The following is a 17,896-nucleotide window of genomic DNA, read 5'->3' on the forward strand; positions in this document are numbered from 1 at the left end:
TGCTTTGTTAAAAACAATCACATTCATTCTTTGGGATAAACCAGAACTACTCTACTCAGTTTATTGTTTACCATATATCCTGATTCCTAGTCACCTTACCAATATACATATACCTTATATACCTTAACCCCTATACCACAGGAGGTTGGTGGTACCTTCATTGGGAAGGGCGGGCTGGTGGTAATGGCTGGAGCAGAAACAGTGGAATAGTATCAAATACATCAAACACACGGTTTCCATATATTTGATGCCATTCCATTTGCGCTGTTCCAGCTATTATTATGAACCATCCTGCCCTCAGCAGCCTCCACTGCCCTATACATATCTACCTCTATCGATCCAGTATCCCTTCCAATTAGTGGAAAAAATATCAGAATTGGATTTCCTGTGTTAACGCAGCCTAAGGAGATCAGATCCAAACAACCTGGACCCCCTTCCCGTATGTGAGATCTGCGCTGTGAGATATCACACATGGATGGAGATTGAGATGTCTTTGCATGGCGAGTACAAATTGCAAGATGTTAACACTGTTTATGCCCTCTGTGAAACCTAATATACAGTCCAAGTAAATACTGTTAATGCTTCCAAAGATATCAAATATTAGATTAAAACTCTGGGAACCTTGACTGTTCTGGTAATGGCTCAACTGTTCTTTTCTGTTGATTCAAGATAACGCCTTCACAAAGTAAACACTTAATCAAGACCCCCCCATTAGCGTATTGAGAGATCCCAGCAGTTAGAACACAGTAAAACAACCTTTGGGTTTTCCCCATGATCCTTTGAGCAACTACACCAACCTCTTTGTGTTAGTGTGATGTGTCTCCCTCTTGTGACTTTACGATCAAGCAAATATCATTTGAGACAGTACGAAAGAACAAAACTAAATCACTGAGTAGGGTAATACTATTTATTATATAACGAATCAGAAACAACATAGTTGAACTCTATCAATGAATGAAAAACAAATCATTCTCCAGCAATTGTAACTGGCCCAAATTCCCAATACATCCTACTGGTCTAAAATATCATATCTCTGGCCCGGCGCCCCACGGCTACACATATCTGACCTTTATGATCGGACTATAGCAAGGCACATTATGGTGGCAGCCTTATAATTTTTTAAATTTTTTAATATATTTTTTTATGTGCTCATACTTTTAATTAAGGGATTAAGGCAAAATTGTACTTCAATAATTTCCCATTATAAAAGGTGTCAGGCATTTTCTAAGTATGTAGACACTTTTTAATCCAAGCATGTCATATCATACTCCTTCATTGGTATTGTTGATTAAAAATAACATTAATACAGTAATATGAAAAACAAAAGATGTTCAGAAGAGATGACAAATAGCCTTAAATGAACCTCAATGTTACACTACTTGGATGGTTTACAAATGTACTAACAGGTGAAAAAACTAAACATGAACTATATACACGCATGGGAGTTAACCCCTTGACCTCTCCAAAGCTCAGATGGTATTGCACCATTGGAGTGGGCAGTGGGACAAGTTAAAAGGCTAAAGTAGCTAAAGAATACATGTACCAAAAGCTACTCTGCAATTTATCGTTTTAATGGAGTCAAGATTACATTACCAGAATTAATACATTTTGGGGGAATTAAGATTAAAGTGGGCAAAGAAATAAAGGGGAAGAAATAGGTAAGCAATGACTGAATTACAGTACATTACAATTGAAAGATAGTGTCTTCCTAAAACAAGGCAGTAACTAAGCCATGTCGTGACAGCAGTCATAGGAGCTTCAGACATTAGTTTAGACCAGCAGGGGACTTGTTAGCTGTTCAATCATCCCTCTCTCACAGCAGCTTGACTGGAGTTAGCCAGGGTTTCCAAGACCTGGGTGCATGGAACATGATAACAAGCATAGGTCCTGACAAGAGTTCCAGCAGGTTATGTATGATGGAGTATCAGAAGGTCATGGATAGAGGTGTAAAGACCTTTCACTTCTCCAGAGTCTCCCACCATTCTCTCTTTCCCTCTCTCAGTTCCCACCAGCCTGTGTCTCGTCTGTGGCCTCCGATGCTTTCTTTAACTGTAACATTGCAAGTAAGAAAATCTGTTCTCCCATCTTTCAAAACCAAAACACTGTGACAACCGTTCTAGTAACCAGCTCAGCTAAAACCCATTCAAATACGGTGAAAAAGTGAGAAAAGACTAACTATACAAACAATTTAAAATAAATATCAGCAACAATGACCATGACAAACACATCTCTACAGCACAAATCTTTTCATATCTCCCATGTTCACCCATTCAAATCTGTCCTGACCTTCGACCTCTTGGAGGCTTAACTCCTTACCCCTGACTGTGTGTGGATCACATTACATACCCTCAAAACACCAAATTAATAGAAACCATAAATGCCAAATAAATACCAGCATGAATTTAGAAATGTGTCACAAATAACATTATATAGGCTACAATGACAATATCTACCCCTTAATTAGTACTTTGGTCTTCCCTGAAAAATATTTGCGGCCCAGCATTAACAGAGATGGGGGAGTTAGTCGTTTTTTTTCTTCAAATGAACCATATGGTGTTTGAATGGCCAAAGACTGGTTAGATGGAGGGTGTGAAGCAGTACAAGAGTTGAGACTGATGTATTTAAGAAAAAGGGAGAAAATGTGCAAATAAGTGAGGGTTATTCATAAAAGCCAACATGCATCATTTCAAAGTGATGACGCATTGTTGAACTATAGAGTCAACAGTAGCTATTGATCATGAGCCAAGTTGGTCTCGAAGTTGGGCTTCTCTTGAAAGAAATTGCTCAGGTGGTAAGTAAGCTAACAAGTATGTGAGTGTGTATGTGCGTGTGTGTGATGTACTGTAAATATGTGTCTCCGCCATGGGGGGGTTATTGCGCTTTTGTGGGTGTGGGAAGAGGGGGAGCAGGCGAGCTAGTAGGGATGACTCCAGTGGCGAGCAGTACAATGATGAGGATTATGATGAGGACGATGACCACTATCACCACCCACAGCTTCATGTTCTTCCACCAGTAGGAACGAGCCACCTTCTGAGACGTGTGCTTGAAGTTCTGAGCCTAAGGGAGAGATGGGATGCTATTAGAAATATGCTAACAAAAATCATACCATTTGCATTGTTTTGCAGTAACCACTGCTTTGCAAACTGTGTGTGTGTGTGTGTGTATAATGCATTTTGTTTTACTGTAAAGTGTATTGCGAATTTTAAATGCAAGTTTGATTTCAATTGATTTGTACATTTCAATGAAACATGGTGAAGCCCCAAAATTGCCCTTGCTAGAAGCATGTGTTTCAGACATAAGGAAGTGGATGGCTGCAAACTTTCTACTTTTAAACTCAGACAAAACAGAGATGCTTGTTCTAGGTCCCAAGAAACAAAGAGATCTTCTGTTGAATCTGACAATTAATCATAATGGTTGTACAGTCGTCTCAAATAAAACTGTGAAGGACCTCGGCGTTACTCTGGACCCTGATCTCTCTTTTGAAGAACATATCAAGACCATTTCAAGGACAGCTTTTTTCCATCTACGTAACATTGCAAAAATCAGAAACTTTCTGTCCAAAAAATGATGCAGAAAAATTAATCCATGCTTTTGTCACTTCTAGGTTAGACTACTGCAATGCTCTACTTTCCGGCTACCCGGATAAAGCACTAAATAAACCTCAGTTAGTGCTAAATACAGCTGCTAGAATCCTGACTAGAACCAAAAAATTGTATCATATTACTCCAGTGCTAGCCTCCCTACACTGGATTCCTGTTAAGGCAAGAGCTGATTTCAAGGTTTTACTGCTAACCTACAAAGCCTTACATGGGCTTGCTCCTACCTATCTTTCCGATTTGGTCCTGCCGTACATACCTACACGTACGCTACGGTCACAAGACGCAGGCCTCCTAATTGTCCCTAGAATTTCTAAGCAAACAGCTGGAGGCAGGGCTTTCTCCTATAGAGCTCCATTTTTATGGAACGGTCTGCCTACCCATGTCAGAGACGCAAACTCGGTCTCAACCTTTAAGTCTTTACTGAAGACTCATCTCTTCAGTGGGTCATATGATTGAGTGTAGTCTGGCCCAGGATTGGGAAGGTGAATGGAAAGGCTCTGGAGCAACGAACCGCCCTTGCTGTCTCTGTCTGGCCGGTTCCCCTCTTTCCACTGGGATTCTCTGCCTCTAACCCTATTACAGGGGCTGAGTCACTGGCTTACTGGGGCTCTCTCATGCCGTCCCTGGAGGGGGTGCGTCACCTGAGTGGGTTGATTCACTGATGTGGTCATCCTGTCTGGGTTGGCCCCCCCCCCCTTGGGTTGTGCCGTGGCGGAGGTCTTTGTGGGCTATACTCAGCCTTGTCTCAGGATGGTAAGTTGGTGGTTGAAGATATCCCTCTAATGGTGTGGGGGCTGTGCTTTGGCAAAGTGGGTGGGGTTATATCCTTCCTGTTTGGCCCTGTCCGGGGGTGTCCTCGGATGGGGCCACAGTGTCTCCTGACCCCTCCTGTCTCAGCCTCCAGTATTTATGCTGCAGTAGTTTGTGTCGGGGGGCTAGGGTCAGTTTGTTATATCTGGAGTACTTCTCCTGTCCTATTCGGTGTCCTGTGTGAATCTAAGTGTGCGTTCTCTAATTCTCTCCTTCTCTCTTTCTTTCTCTCTCTCGGAGGACCTGAGCCCTAGGACCATGCCCCAGGAATACCTGACATGATGACTCCTTGCTGTCCCCAGTCCACCTGACCGTGCTGCTGCTCCAGTTTCAACTGTTCTGCCTTACTATTATTCGACCATGCTGGTCATTTATGAACATTTGAACATCTTGGCCATGTTCTGTTATAATCTCCACCCTGCACAGCCAGAAGAGGACTGGCCACCCCACATAGCCTGGTTCCTCTCTAGGTTTCTTCCTAGGTTTTGGCCTTTCTAGGGAGTTTTTCCTAGCCACCGTGCATCTACACCTGCATTGCTTGCTGTTTGGGGTTTTAGGCTGGGTTTCTGTACAGCACTTTGAGATATCAGCTGATGTACGAAGGGCTATATAAATAAATTTGATTTTATTTGATTTAATTGGATTTAAACTGAAGTACACTACACAAACCCAAACTGTGGGTCACAAACTCTAAGTCCATAGACTACTTTAAATCCAATTATGGATACCTAATTTGGATTAACTATGAAATATATATTTTTTAAAAACAGTAGAGGAGCACACAATAGGGGAAGAACAGTGTTGTAGGACTGACCCCAGCCTGCAGGTCCTCTGACTTGCCCATCAGGTCATCCAGCCTCTCACCCCGGGCCAGGATCCGGTCCACGTTCTGGGTCATTATGTCCTTCACCCCATCCACCTGAGATTGCAGGGTCTTCACCTTGTCCTGCTCCACCACCTCACCCTTCTCCTGGAGAAAAACAGAGACAGACAGTGATAGAACATGAGAGAAAGAAAGTAATAGAACACGAGAGAGAGAGAAAGAGCATGAGAGAGAGAGAGAAAGAGCATGAGAGAGAGCGAGAGAGGTCAATGAGGATAATACGCTTCTGCACATGTTTTTGGAAACTGGTAATATCTGCGTGAGTTCATTTGTATTCTCTTACAAAAGCTTTATCAAAAATCAATTTACAACAGTAGGCAGGGGACCCTGTGGAGCAGATTTACACCTGTATGTGCTGTATCTTTAGGTCATATCTACAAGTCATAACTGCCTTTTAATGATGACGTAAGACCTGCACACAAAAAACAGGTGTAATCATTGGTCCAAAAAGTTTTGCAAGGGCAACCGTTCACTCCAAATTGAGAACATTTTGCAACGAAAACGAGAGTTTCTATTGGACAAATTCAAATCCATTTGCTTCCGTTTGGAATACACCCAACGATCCAAGTCAGAATCAGGAACATATGCATCTTTCAACTAGGCCTATTTTATTGCCAGGAGGTGTACATGAAAGAAAGGCCCCTGTAACTGCATTGCCAGGAGGCGTATATGAAAGAAAGGCCCCTGTAACTGTTCATCACTCCCCATGTTTTTTTATTTGCATAGTAGTTTGTGCATATGTAATTTCCGTTCATATTTCAGACAGCTTGCTGTGTGAACTTTGACACCTTGAAGTGTAAAAGATGCTATAAGGCGTTGAAGTGTTATGCCAATACTATACGTACAGTGGGGCAAAAAAGTATTTAGTCAGCCACCAATTGTGCAAATTCTCCCACTTAAAAAGATGAGGCCTGTAATTTATCGTATGTACACTTCAACTACGACAGACAAAATGAGGGAAAAAAAATCCTGAAAAATCACATTGTAGGATTTTTTATGAATTTATTTGCAAATTATGGTGGAAAATAAGTATTTGGTCAATAACAAAAGTTTCTCAATACTTTTTCACACACTGTTGCTGGTATTTTGGCCCATTCCTCCATGCAGATCTCCTCTAGAGCAGTGATGTTTTGGGGCTGTTGCTGGGCAACACGGACTTTCAACTCCCTCCAAAGATTTTCTATGGGGTTGAGATCTGGAGACTGGATAGGCCACTCCAGGACCTTGAAATGCTTCTTAGGAAGCCACTCCTTTGTTGCCCGGGCAGTGTGTTTCATCTCCAATGCCCTTGCTGATGGTAGGCTTTGTTACTTTGGTCCCAGCTCTCTGCAGGTCAATCACTTGTTTGTAGGTGACCAGATACTTATTTTTCATCATAATTTGCAAATAAATAAATTTTAAAAATCCTACAATGTGATTTTCTGGATTTTTTTCTTCTAATTTTGTCTGTGTACCTATGATGAAAATTACAGGCCTCTCTCATCTTTTTAAGTGGGAGAACTTGCACAATTGGTGGCTGACTAAATACTTTTTTGCCCCACTATATGTGAGAGAAGGGGGGGGGGGGGGGGGGGTGTTGCACATTTCTTCCAAACCCCGTGAGCCCTCTGGCTCACAAACACAGGAATCTCTTCTTTCTTTCTTTCCACTCGGTGAGTCTCCTCGCTCTCTCCTTCACAACCTGCTCTCTCCCGGCACAGGGCTCTGCCTGCATGAGGCATACTGAATGGCAGACTGCTATCAAATGACAAGTCCCATTGAGAGCGAAACATTACATACTGATGAACAAAGGAAGTTCACTGATGATAGAGACACTAGTAGGCTACATGCAGTATTACACAGAATCTTACTCAAATATACTTGAGAAGCAAGCCCTTTTGAAGCTCGTTGAACATCTAATTATAAAATCATGGGCATTAATATGGAGTTGGTCCCCCCTTTGCTGCTATAACAGCCTCCACTCTTCTGGGAAGGCTTTCCACTAGATGTTGGAGCATTGGTGCGGGGACTTGCTTCCATTCAACCACAAGAGCATTATAATGGTTGCACACTGATGTTGGGCAATTAGGCCTGGTTCGAGGTTTGTATGTGGAGATTGCATGGCTGTGTGCTCGATTTTATACACCTGCCAGCAACCGGTGTGGCTGAAATAGCCAAATCCACTGATTTGAAGTGGTGTCCACATACTTTTGAATATATAGTGTATGTCTGTCTGCTCTGATAGAGAAAGTACATCCAACAGATAATCCCTTCGCTAACATAAATGATTAATTATGGATCTTAGGTCAGTAAATAAGTGCCAGTCTGTGCTATCATGCCAAACATGTTTGACAATTACAGCAACAAACAAATCTGGGACCAGGGCAAGCTATAGATAATAATGATGTTTGACAGCAAACTAATTCCAGTTTCCTTTCTCAGATAACCTTCACTAAATTAATCCCAGTCTGGTCAGAGGTTGCCATCAAATCATAGTAAATCTGTTTCAGAGAGTAGCTCATGTGTACATGAACCTGAACGAACAGTTGTTCATCTGGGATAACTACTGTGAACTAAGAATAAATTAATTTTTGTGTGAGAGTATAGGCTTGAACAGGGCTGAAGAATGTTATGTTCCATTGAACCTCTATCATAGATTGCTCTAAAATGTACTTCTAAATGCCAAGTCATTTCCCTAACATGTTGGTCAATAACATTGTAGCCTATAAGGTTTTAATTTCCCAACCATCACCAAAGATTCTGTTTTAAAATACATCTCAGGGACGTTGTGGATTTATGGAGCTACTGTAAGACATTGATGTTGAGCCTAGAGTGGTCCGTCTACAATGTACCCTTCACGACCATACAGACCTGGCAACTAACACAGTAAAAGTACCTACCAACTTCCTAAACTCCGGCCAAGATTAGACCGTTTGACTTTTTCCACATTTTGTTAGGTTACAGCCTTATTCTAAAATGGATTAAATAGTCCCCCCCTAATTAATCTACACACACAATACCCCAAAAGCAAAAACAGGTTTAGACATTTTAGCAAATACAGTGCCTTGCGAAAGTATTCGGCCCCCTTGAACTTTGCGACCTTTTGACACATTTCAGGCTTCAAACATAAAGATATAAAACTGTATTTTTTTGTGAAGAATCAACAACAAGTGGGACACAATCATGAAGTGGAACGACATTTATTGGATATTTCAAACTTTTTTAACAAATCAAAAACTGAAAAATTGGGCGTGCAAAATTATTCAGCCCCTTTACTTTCAGTGCAGCAAACTCTCTCTAGAAGTTCAGTGAGGATCTCTGAATGATCCAATGTTGACCTAAATGACTAATGATGATAAATACAATCCACCTGTGTGTAATCAAGTCTCCGTATAAATGCACCTGCACTGTGATAGTCTCAGAGGTCCGTTAAAAGCGCAGAGAGCATCATGAAGAACAAGGAACACACCAGGCAGGTCCGAGATACTGTTGTGAAGAAGTTTAAAGCCGGATTTGGATACAAAAAGACTTCCCAAGCTTTAAACATGTCCATAGGACAACAATCAGTCGTATATTGCACAAATCTGGCCTTTATGGAAGAGTGGCAAGAAGAAAGCCATTTCTTAAAGATATCCATAAAAAGTGTTGTTTAAAGTTTGCTACAAGCCACCTGGGAGACACACCAAACATGTGGAAGAAGGTGCTCTGGTCAGATGAAACCAAAATTGAACTTTTTGGCAACAATGCAAAACGTTATGTTTGGCGTAAAAGCAACACAGCTCACACCATCCCCACTGTCAAACATGGTGGTGGCAGCATCATGGTTTGGGCCTGCTTTTCTTCAGCAGGGACAGGGAAGATGGTTAAAATTGATGGGAAGATGGATGGAGCCAAATACAGGACCATTCTGGAAGAAAACCTGATGGAGTCTGCAAAAGACCTGAGACTGGGACGGAGATTTGTCTTCCAACAAGACAATGATCCAAAACATAAAGCAAAATCTACAATGGAATGGTTCAAAAATAAACATATCCAGGTGTTAGAATGGCCAAGTCAAAGTCCAGACGTGAATCCAATCGAGAATCTGTGGAAAGAACTGAAAACTGCTGTTCACAAATGCTCTCCATCCAACCTCACTGAGCTCGAGCTGTTTTGCAAGGAGGAATGGGAAAAAATGTCAGTCTCTCGATGTGCAAAACTGATAGAGACATACTCCAAGCGACTTACAGCTGTAATAGCAGCTAAAGGTGGCGCTACAAAGTATTAACTTAAGGGGGCTGAATAATTTTGCACGCCCAATTTTTCAGTTTTTGATTTGTTAAAAAAGTTTGAAATATCCAATAAATGTCTCCATGTCTCATAAATGTCTTCCACTTCATGATTGTGTCCCACTTGTTGTTGATTCTTCACAAAAAAATACAGTTTTATATCTTTATGTTTGAAGCCTGGAATGTGGCAAAAGGTCGCAAAGTTCAAGGGGGCCGAATACTTTCGCAAGGCACTGTATATATAAAATAAAAAAACTGAAATATCACATTTACATACGTATTCAGACCTTTTACTCAGTACTTTATTGAAGCAGCTTTGGCAGCGATTACAGCATTGAGTCATCTTGGGTATCTCCCAGTCCCTGCTACTGAAAAACATCCCCACAGCATGATGCTGCCACCAGTATGCTTCACAGTTGGGATGGTGCCATGTTTCCTCCAGACATGCCGCTTGACATTCAGGCCAAAGAGTTAAATCTTGGTTTCATCAGACCAGAGAATCTTATTTCTCATGGTCTGAGTCCTTTAGGTGCTTTTGGGCAAACTCCAAGCGGGCTGTCATTTGCCTTTTACTGAGGAGTGGCTTCCGTCTGGCCACTCTACCATAAAGGCCTGATTGGTGGAGTGCTGCAGAGATAGTGGTCTTTCTGGAAGTTCTCCCATCTCCACAGAGGAACTCTGGAGCACTGTCAGAGTGACCCTCGGGTTCTTGGCCATCTCCCTGACCGAGGCCCTTCTTCCCTGATTGCTCAGTTCGGCCGGGCACCCAGCTGTCGAAAGAGTCTTGGTGGTTCCAAACGTGTTTCATTTCTGAATGCTAGAGGCCACTGTGTTCTTGGGGACCTTCAATGCTGCAGAAATGTTTTGGTACCCTTCCCCAGATCTGTGCCTCGACACAATCCAGACTCGGAGCTCTACGGGTAATTCCTTCAACCTCGTGGCTTGGTTTTTGCTCTGACATGCACTGTCAACTGTGGAAACTTATATAGACAGGTGTGTGTCTTTTCAATTAAATTGACCACAGGTGGAATCCAATCAAGTTGTAGAAACATCTCAAGGAGGATCAATGGAAAGAAGGTGCACCTTAGCTCAATTTCTAGTCTCATAGCAAAGGGTCTGAAGTTATTTCTGTTTTTTATTTTAAATTGATTTGCAAACATTTAAAAAAAAAACTTTTCACTTTGTCATTATGGGGTATTGTGTGTAGATTTTAGAATAAGGCTATAATGTAACAACAATCAAGAGCTATGATGAAACTGGCTCTCATGAGGACCGTCACAGGAAAGGAAGACCCTTAGTTACCGCTGCTGCAGAGGATAAGGTCATTAGATTTAACTACATCTCAGATTGCAGCCCAAATAAATGCTTCAAAGAGTTAAAGTAACAGACAACTCAAAATTAACTGTTCAGAGGAGACTGTGTGAATCAGGCCTTCATGGTTGAATTGCTGCAAAGAAACCACTACTAAAGGACACCAATAATAAGAAGAGACTTGCTTGGGCCAAGAAACACGAGCAATGGACATTCGACTGGTGATAATCTGTCTTTGGTCTGATGAGTCCAAATATGAGATTTTTGGTTCCAACTGCTGTGTCTTTGTGAGACGCAGAGTAGGTGAACGGATTATCTCCAAATGTGTGGTTCCCACCGTGAAGCCTGGAGGAGGTGTGATTGTGCTTTGCTGGTGACACTGTGATTTATTTAGAATTCAAGGCACATTAACCAGCATGGCTACCACAGCATTCTGCAGCGATACGCCATCCCATCTGGTTTGCACTTAGTGGCACTATCATTTGTTTTTCAACAGGACAATGACCCAACACACCTCCAGGCTGTGTAAGGCTATTTTTACCAAGAAGGAGAGTGATGGAGTGCTACATCAGATGACCTGGCCTCCACAATCCCCCGACCTCAACCCAATTGAGATGGTTTGGGATGAGTCGGACCGCGGAGTGAAGGAGAAGCATCCAATAAATGCTCAGCATATGTGGGAACTCCTTCAAGACTTCTGGAAAAGCATTCCAGGTGAAGCTGGTTGAGTGAATGCCAAGAGTGTGCAAAGCTGTCATCAAGGCAAAGAGTGGCTACTTTGAAGAATCTAAAATATATTTTGATTTGTTTAACCCTTTTTTGGTTACTACATAATTCCATGTGTTATTTCATAGTAGAGGTCTTCAATATAATTCTACAATGTTGAAAATAGTCCAAATAAAGAAACACCCTTGAATGAGTAGGTGTGTCCAAACTTTTGACTGGTACTGCATATTTGACATTTGTATCTTAAAGCTTAATTGAGGAATAATCAATTGAAGTTGGAACATTTGTAACATTTTGGTCTTACCCAGACATTCTCTAAAGCTGAGATCCGCGATAGGCGCAACAGCGTCACCCCAAGCGCATTTGTTATTGTTTTGAGGGAATGAGCATTCAGCATCATGGTAAAATATGAAATGTGTACTCTGATGTTCTGTTATAGGTGCAATGATGTCCGACGGGGAAAAAAAAACAGTGTTTGTTGTTTGAAGTAGCATCTTATTTGTTGTCATACCGCAAACGGACGTGGCAGTTTCAACGCTATGAATTCCAGATCTAATGTTTCATCTGTAGGTGCTACAAAGCAAAAATTGTTGTCATTTGAATCTTTATTGCTTGCTCTGTAATAGGAGTAGTATTTCATTTCAATAACAATTGTCTTACATTAATTTATGAATACTGAAAAATATACACGTGAATATTGTTGAACATAATAAATTGATCTATGGGCATATCAAAGTTCCAGTGGGATCTCTGCTAGTTTTAAGGTTATGGCCCATTTTATAGAGAAATTGGCATAGTAAGCAATGTAACCAATCACAGCACTTCTTTTACTTGTACCATTGCACACCCTGCAAATAACCAGCAGAGAGCTAGCCTTTTGAATCCATTTATACATTCACTATGTTAGTAACGCTTACAAATTGGACCATAACCCTAAAAGTAGCAGGAATACCACTCAGGAACTTTGATATGCCTGTAGAGTATATTATGTTAAACAATATGTAGAACATTTGCAAAATCATATTTTATCCATGAATATATTTTCAATATTCAATATACTACTAATATTACAGAGTCAGCGGTAAAGCTTCATATGACACACATTTTCGCTTTGTAGCACCTACAGACAAAAAATTATGTAGTCTTAAAGGGTAAAGCCAAAATGTCACAAATATACCTCTTCAATTTATTATTTTTTTCAATTATGCTTTAAGGTACAAATGTCAAATATGTCAACAATCTTTCCTCCAAAAGGACCCTTCTATGGATTATATTTAATGGAAATACAAAAAAAAAATGTTCCTTTTAGGAATCATCCCTTTAGTCAATTGTACACTGAACAAAAATATAAATGCAACATGCAAAAATTTCTAAGATTTTACTTGAGTTACAGTTCATATAAAGAAAATCAGTCCATTTCAAATGACTGGGAATACAGATATGCATCTGTTGGTCATACATACCATAAAAAAAGGGTCATGGATCAGAAAGCCAGTCAGTATCTGGTGTGACCACCATTTGCCTCATGCTGCCCGACACATCTCCTTCGCATAGAGTTGATCGGGTTGTTGATTGTGGCCTGTGGAATGTTGTCCCACTCTTCTTCAATGGCTGTGCGAAGATGCTGGATATTGACGGGAAACGGAACACGCTGTCGTACACGTTGATCCAGAGCACCCCAAACATGCTCAATGGGTGACATATCTGGTGAGTATGCAGGCCATGGAAAAACTGGAACATTTTCAGCTTCCAGGAATCGTGTACAGATCCTTGTGACATGGGGCCGTGCATGAAACATGCTGAAACATGAGGTGATGGCGGCAGTTGAATGGCACGACAATGGGCCTCAGGATCTGGTCACTGTGTCTCTGCGCATTCAAATTGCCATTGATAAAATGCAATTGTGTTCGTTGTCCATAGCTTATGCCTGCCCATACCATAACCCCACTTCCAACATGGGACACTCTGCTCACAACGTTGACATCAACAAACCGCTCGCCCACACAACGCCATTTTCTGCCATCTGCCTGGCCATCTGCCTGGTACAGATGAAACCAGGATTCATCTGTGAAGAGTACACTTCTCCAGTGTGCCAGTGGCCATCAAAGGTGAGAATTTGCCCACTGAAGTCAGTTAGGATGCCCAACTGCAGTCAAGACCCTGGTGAGGACGATGAAACAGTTTCTGACAGTTTGTGCATAAATTCTATGGTTGTGCAAACCCACAGTTTCATTAGCTGTCCAGATGGGTAGTCTCAGACGATCCCACAGGTGAAGAAGCCGGATGTGCAGGTCCTGGGCTGGCGTGGTTACATGTGGTCTGCGATTGTGAGGCCAGTTGGATGTACTGCCAAATTTTCTAAAATGACATTGGAAGTGGCTTATGGTAGAAAAATGAACATTAAATTCTCTGGCAACAGCTCTGGTGGACATTCCTGCAGTCAACATGCCAATTGCACGCTCTCTCAAAACATAAGACATCTGTGGCATTGTGTTGTGTGTGAAAACTGCACATTTTATAGTGGCCTTCTATTATTCCCAGCACAAGCTGCACCTGTGTAATGATCATCACGTTTAATCAGCTTCTTGATATGCCACACCTGTCAGGTGGATGGATTATCTTGGCAAAGGAGAAATGCTCACTAACAAGGATGTAAACAAATGTCTGCACATAATAAGAGAAATAAGCTTTTGTGCACATGGAACATTTCTGAGGTCTTTTATTTCATCTCATGAAACCGACACTTTACATGTTGTGTTTATATTTTTGTTCAGTAAACTTCAAGACTTTATTACATCCTCTCCTGAGGAGGAAGCACAGTAAAGTATTCCACAGTAAGTTCATACGGGGTTTTCCAGTATTCTCCCGTAGAGCCCATAAAGAGTAAGGTGTAGTATTTGAGTTAGCCTTGTATATTTGACTATCATATCCTTCAAATTTACACAGTTGAAGCTTCATGCTGAGGTTGTCTTTGAGGTGTTAACTAATTACAGTTTTCTTGTAATATTGTCCAAGATATTGTTTCAAGCTTTATTGTTATTGTTGTTTTTATTGTTGTCTAATAAATAGATTTGGCTACATTCAAGTGTGATTATCAAATCAAACTATACTACCCAAAAGTAACAACTGTTGCGCAGGCGCCAGTAGAGAAATGTACAATTTTAACACTTTGGTCCATTTCCTCAAAAACGACATTGCCACGACATCTTGGTCAGAAAGAATTTGCGGTGAGGGCAAAACAGAACCTTTTCATTACATAATATGAAGCCCAAACAGGAGACGAAATTATCAACCTGATACATTTAGATTCTCAAGTGAGAAGGATAGACTGTGTGGACTCGACTGAGACGGGTTATAACGCTGTAATGTTTTGTTTTCTATACAAAACAAAATATTTCAAGCACATCAGAAAATAACGACTGGTCCAGCACCTACCATATCATTAGACATGTTGTTGGAAAATGGAGTCCTTTGCCACCCGAGCGATAACTTATTTGATCCTGATGCATTAAATGTGTCGAACTTTTGTATTGAGTTTGTGGTCCCCGTTCAACAGCCGATTACGTTACCTACTTCCTGGGTTGTTGTTTTCTCCCTCAAAGTGAATCGCTTCGCTTTGACCCTGCTCGAATATTTCGCTTCCACTTGCATCCTCGTGAGGGCGTAAAACGCGGCCTTCTAAGGTACACCTGCCGCAAGTAAGAAAAAGTAGACCCAACTCAGGAGAATGTCGTTGATGCTGGTTGACCCACACACTTTCACATCAGCATTCTTGATAATAGTTATGTGTTCATATGCTGGGGCCTGGAGATTACAGTAAAGAACATTTTCCTTTTTACCTGCAATTTATCTGTGTGCATGCACTGTATAATATACAGCAGCAGGTGGATTGACATCTCACCCCTATCAGCTGTCATGCCCATAGGGGGCACAGGGGTACGTGCCCCATCAGATTTGTCCTGTTTCAAAAAATAAAAAAATATGTACATTTTTGCTTGTTTCTCTCAGGGTTTGGAACCAAAAATATTTTTGAGGTTTTGTTCCACTGTTTCAACTAGCAAAATAAAGTTCTGAACTGGTTTCCAAACCCCCAAAAAGTACTGGTTTATATATATATATCCTTCCTTTCTGTTCATTTTTTTACTTGTGAAATCAACAGTTTTTACATTTAGTTCATTAAATTACTTCACCAGTTGGTGAGGATAGAGCAGGCAAGCTAGTTGTTTAAATGCGTAAACAAAAATGTTGTAGGTGTGGAGAGAATGAGTGTTGAGAAGAAAGCTTGAAGCTCTGGGCATCTTGTTATGACATGCATTACATGAATTAGTCAGTGGAGGAAAAAGTACTAAATTGCCATACTTGAGTAAAAGTAAAGATACCTTAATAGAAAATGACTCAAGTAAAAGTGAGTTACCCAGTAAAATACTACTTGAGTAAAAGTCTAAAAGTATTTGGTTTTAAATATACTTAAGGATCAAAAGTAAATAGAATTGCTAAAATGTACTTATGTATCAAAAGTAAAAGTATAAACCATTTCAAATTCTTTATATTAATCAAATCAGATGACATTTTTTATTGGCGGATAGCCAGGGGCACACTCCAACATTCAGACATAATTTACAAACAAAGCATTTGTGTTTAGTGAGTCCGCCAGATCAGAGGCAGTAGGGACGACCAGGGATGTTCTCTTGATAAATGTGTGAATTGGACCATTTTCCTGTCAAAATGAAATTAGTAATTTTGGGTGTCAGGAAAAATGTATGGAGTAATAAGTGCATTATTTTCTTTGGGAATGTAGTGAAGTAAAAGTTGGCAAAAATATGAATAGTAAGGTAAAGTACAAATACCCCCCCAAAAACTACTTAAGTAGTACTTTAAAGTATTTTTGCTTAAGTACTTTACACCACTGATTACAGTGCATTCGGATAAGTATTCAGACCCCTTCACTTTTTCCAGATTTTGTTACGTTACAGCCTTATGGATTAAATAATCCCCCCCACCCCACCCAATCAAACAACACACAATACCCCATAATGACAGAGAAAAAAAATGATTTTACATTTTTTTAGCAAATGTATAAAAATACTAAACTGAAACATCACATTTACATAAGTGTTCAGACATTTTACTCAGTACTTTGTTGAAGTACCTTTGGAAGCTATTACGGCCTCGATTCTTCTTGGGTATGACATTACAAGCTTGGCACACCTGTATTTGGGGAGTTTCTCCCATTCTTCTCTGCAGATCCTCTCAAGCTCTGTCAGGTTGGATGGGGAGCGAAACTGCACCGCTATTTTCAGATCTCTCCAGAGATTTTCGATTGGGTTCAAGTCCGGGCTCTGGCTCAGCCACTCAAGGGCTCACTCAGAGACTTGTCCCGAAGCCACTCCTCCTTTGCTCCGTAAATTTTTCCCTCGATCCTGACTAGTCTCCCAGTCCCTGCCGCTGAAAAACATCCGCACAGCATGATGCTGCAAGCACCATGCTTCACCGTAGGGATGGTGCCAGGTTTCCTCCAGACGTGCCGCTTAGCATTCAGACCAAATAGTTCAATCTTGGCTTCATCAGACCAGAGAATCTTGTTTCTCATGGTCTGTGAGTCCTTTAGGTGCCTAACTAGCATTGAAAAAGTTATTCCATTCTTCTCTAGCTAATGAAAAATCTCTCCCTATCTTCTGAATCAAGCGTAAATGTAATGTCAGTGGCCTATGCTTCAGAGGGGGGAGGGGCAGGTAGCCTAAACACATACCGGCATAGATTTTCAGCTTGCAGGCAGAGACTGGAATACATTTTTGAGTGAGGGCTTTGCAAAGGCAGTTTGTTTGCCGGGAATGTAAAATACAATTATTAACTGTTTCCCATGCTTTTAAAATAAAGGCTATTTTCCGGAACAGTATGGATCACTTTCTTTCAAGGTTCCATTTCTGTTCCTTGAATTAAACATTTATTTATTTTTCAGATTTTCAGTTCTGTTCCATGAACCGGCTTCAAACCCTGGTTTCTCTGTAATACTACGAGCCACCTAGAAATTGTATGGTATTAGGTTCCCAATCTAGGCTAGCTAAAGCTATCTCCCAACTAGCTACCAAGGAGCTATTTCAGGTTATCAATCAAGTTAGAGTAGCTAGCTTGTCTAACTATATTAGATGGCAAGGTTGGTATATTTCAGAAAAGTAAGCAATTACTAAATGTACTAAATAAGACTCACATTCCTTTCAATCTTTTACCCAGATTTTTAGCAGATGCAGAGAAGCATATTTAGTAAAAATAAAACAAAACACCAGTCAGGAGGATACAGACAGCTCAAGAGGTATGCTTAG

At 40.8% G+C, this 17,896-nt stretch overlaps 1 protein-coding gene across 2 annotated transcripts; it reads right to left on the bottom strand.

Moving 5' to 3' along the window:
• Positions 1-893: 893 nt before the first annotated feature.
• On the bottom strand, positions 894-15,223 carry vamp8 (vesicle-associated membrane protein 8 (endobrevin)). Of its 2 annotated transcripts, none has more exons than XM_021606361.2 (3): positions 15,012-15,223; positions 5,224-5,376; positions 894-3,057 (listed from the first exon to the last, which is right to left on the bottom strand). In XM_021606361.2, the coding sequence occupies exons 1-3, from the start codon at positions 15,024-15,026 to the stop codon at positions 2,872-2,874; spliced, it is 354 nt and encodes a 117-aa protein (XP_021462036.1). In that variant the 5' UTR covers positions 15,027-15,223; the 3' UTR covers positions 894-2,871. The 2 variants fall into 2 exon arrangements, with proteins under 2 accessions (XP_021462036.1, XP_021462035.1); XM_021606360.2 differs by having other exon boundaries at positions 5,224-5,379; positions 15,012-15,216.
• Positions 15,224-17,896: the final 2,673 nt, after the last annotated feature.

Source organism: Oncorhynchus mykiss, chromosome 6, assembly GCF_013265735.2.
Source record: "Oncorhynchus mykiss isolate Arlee chromosome 6, USDA_OmykA_1.1, whole genome shotgun sequence".
Classification (NCBI taxonomy): domain Eukaryota; kingdom Metazoa; phylum Chordata; class Actinopteri; order Salmoniformes; family Salmonidae; genus Oncorhynchus; species Oncorhynchus mykiss.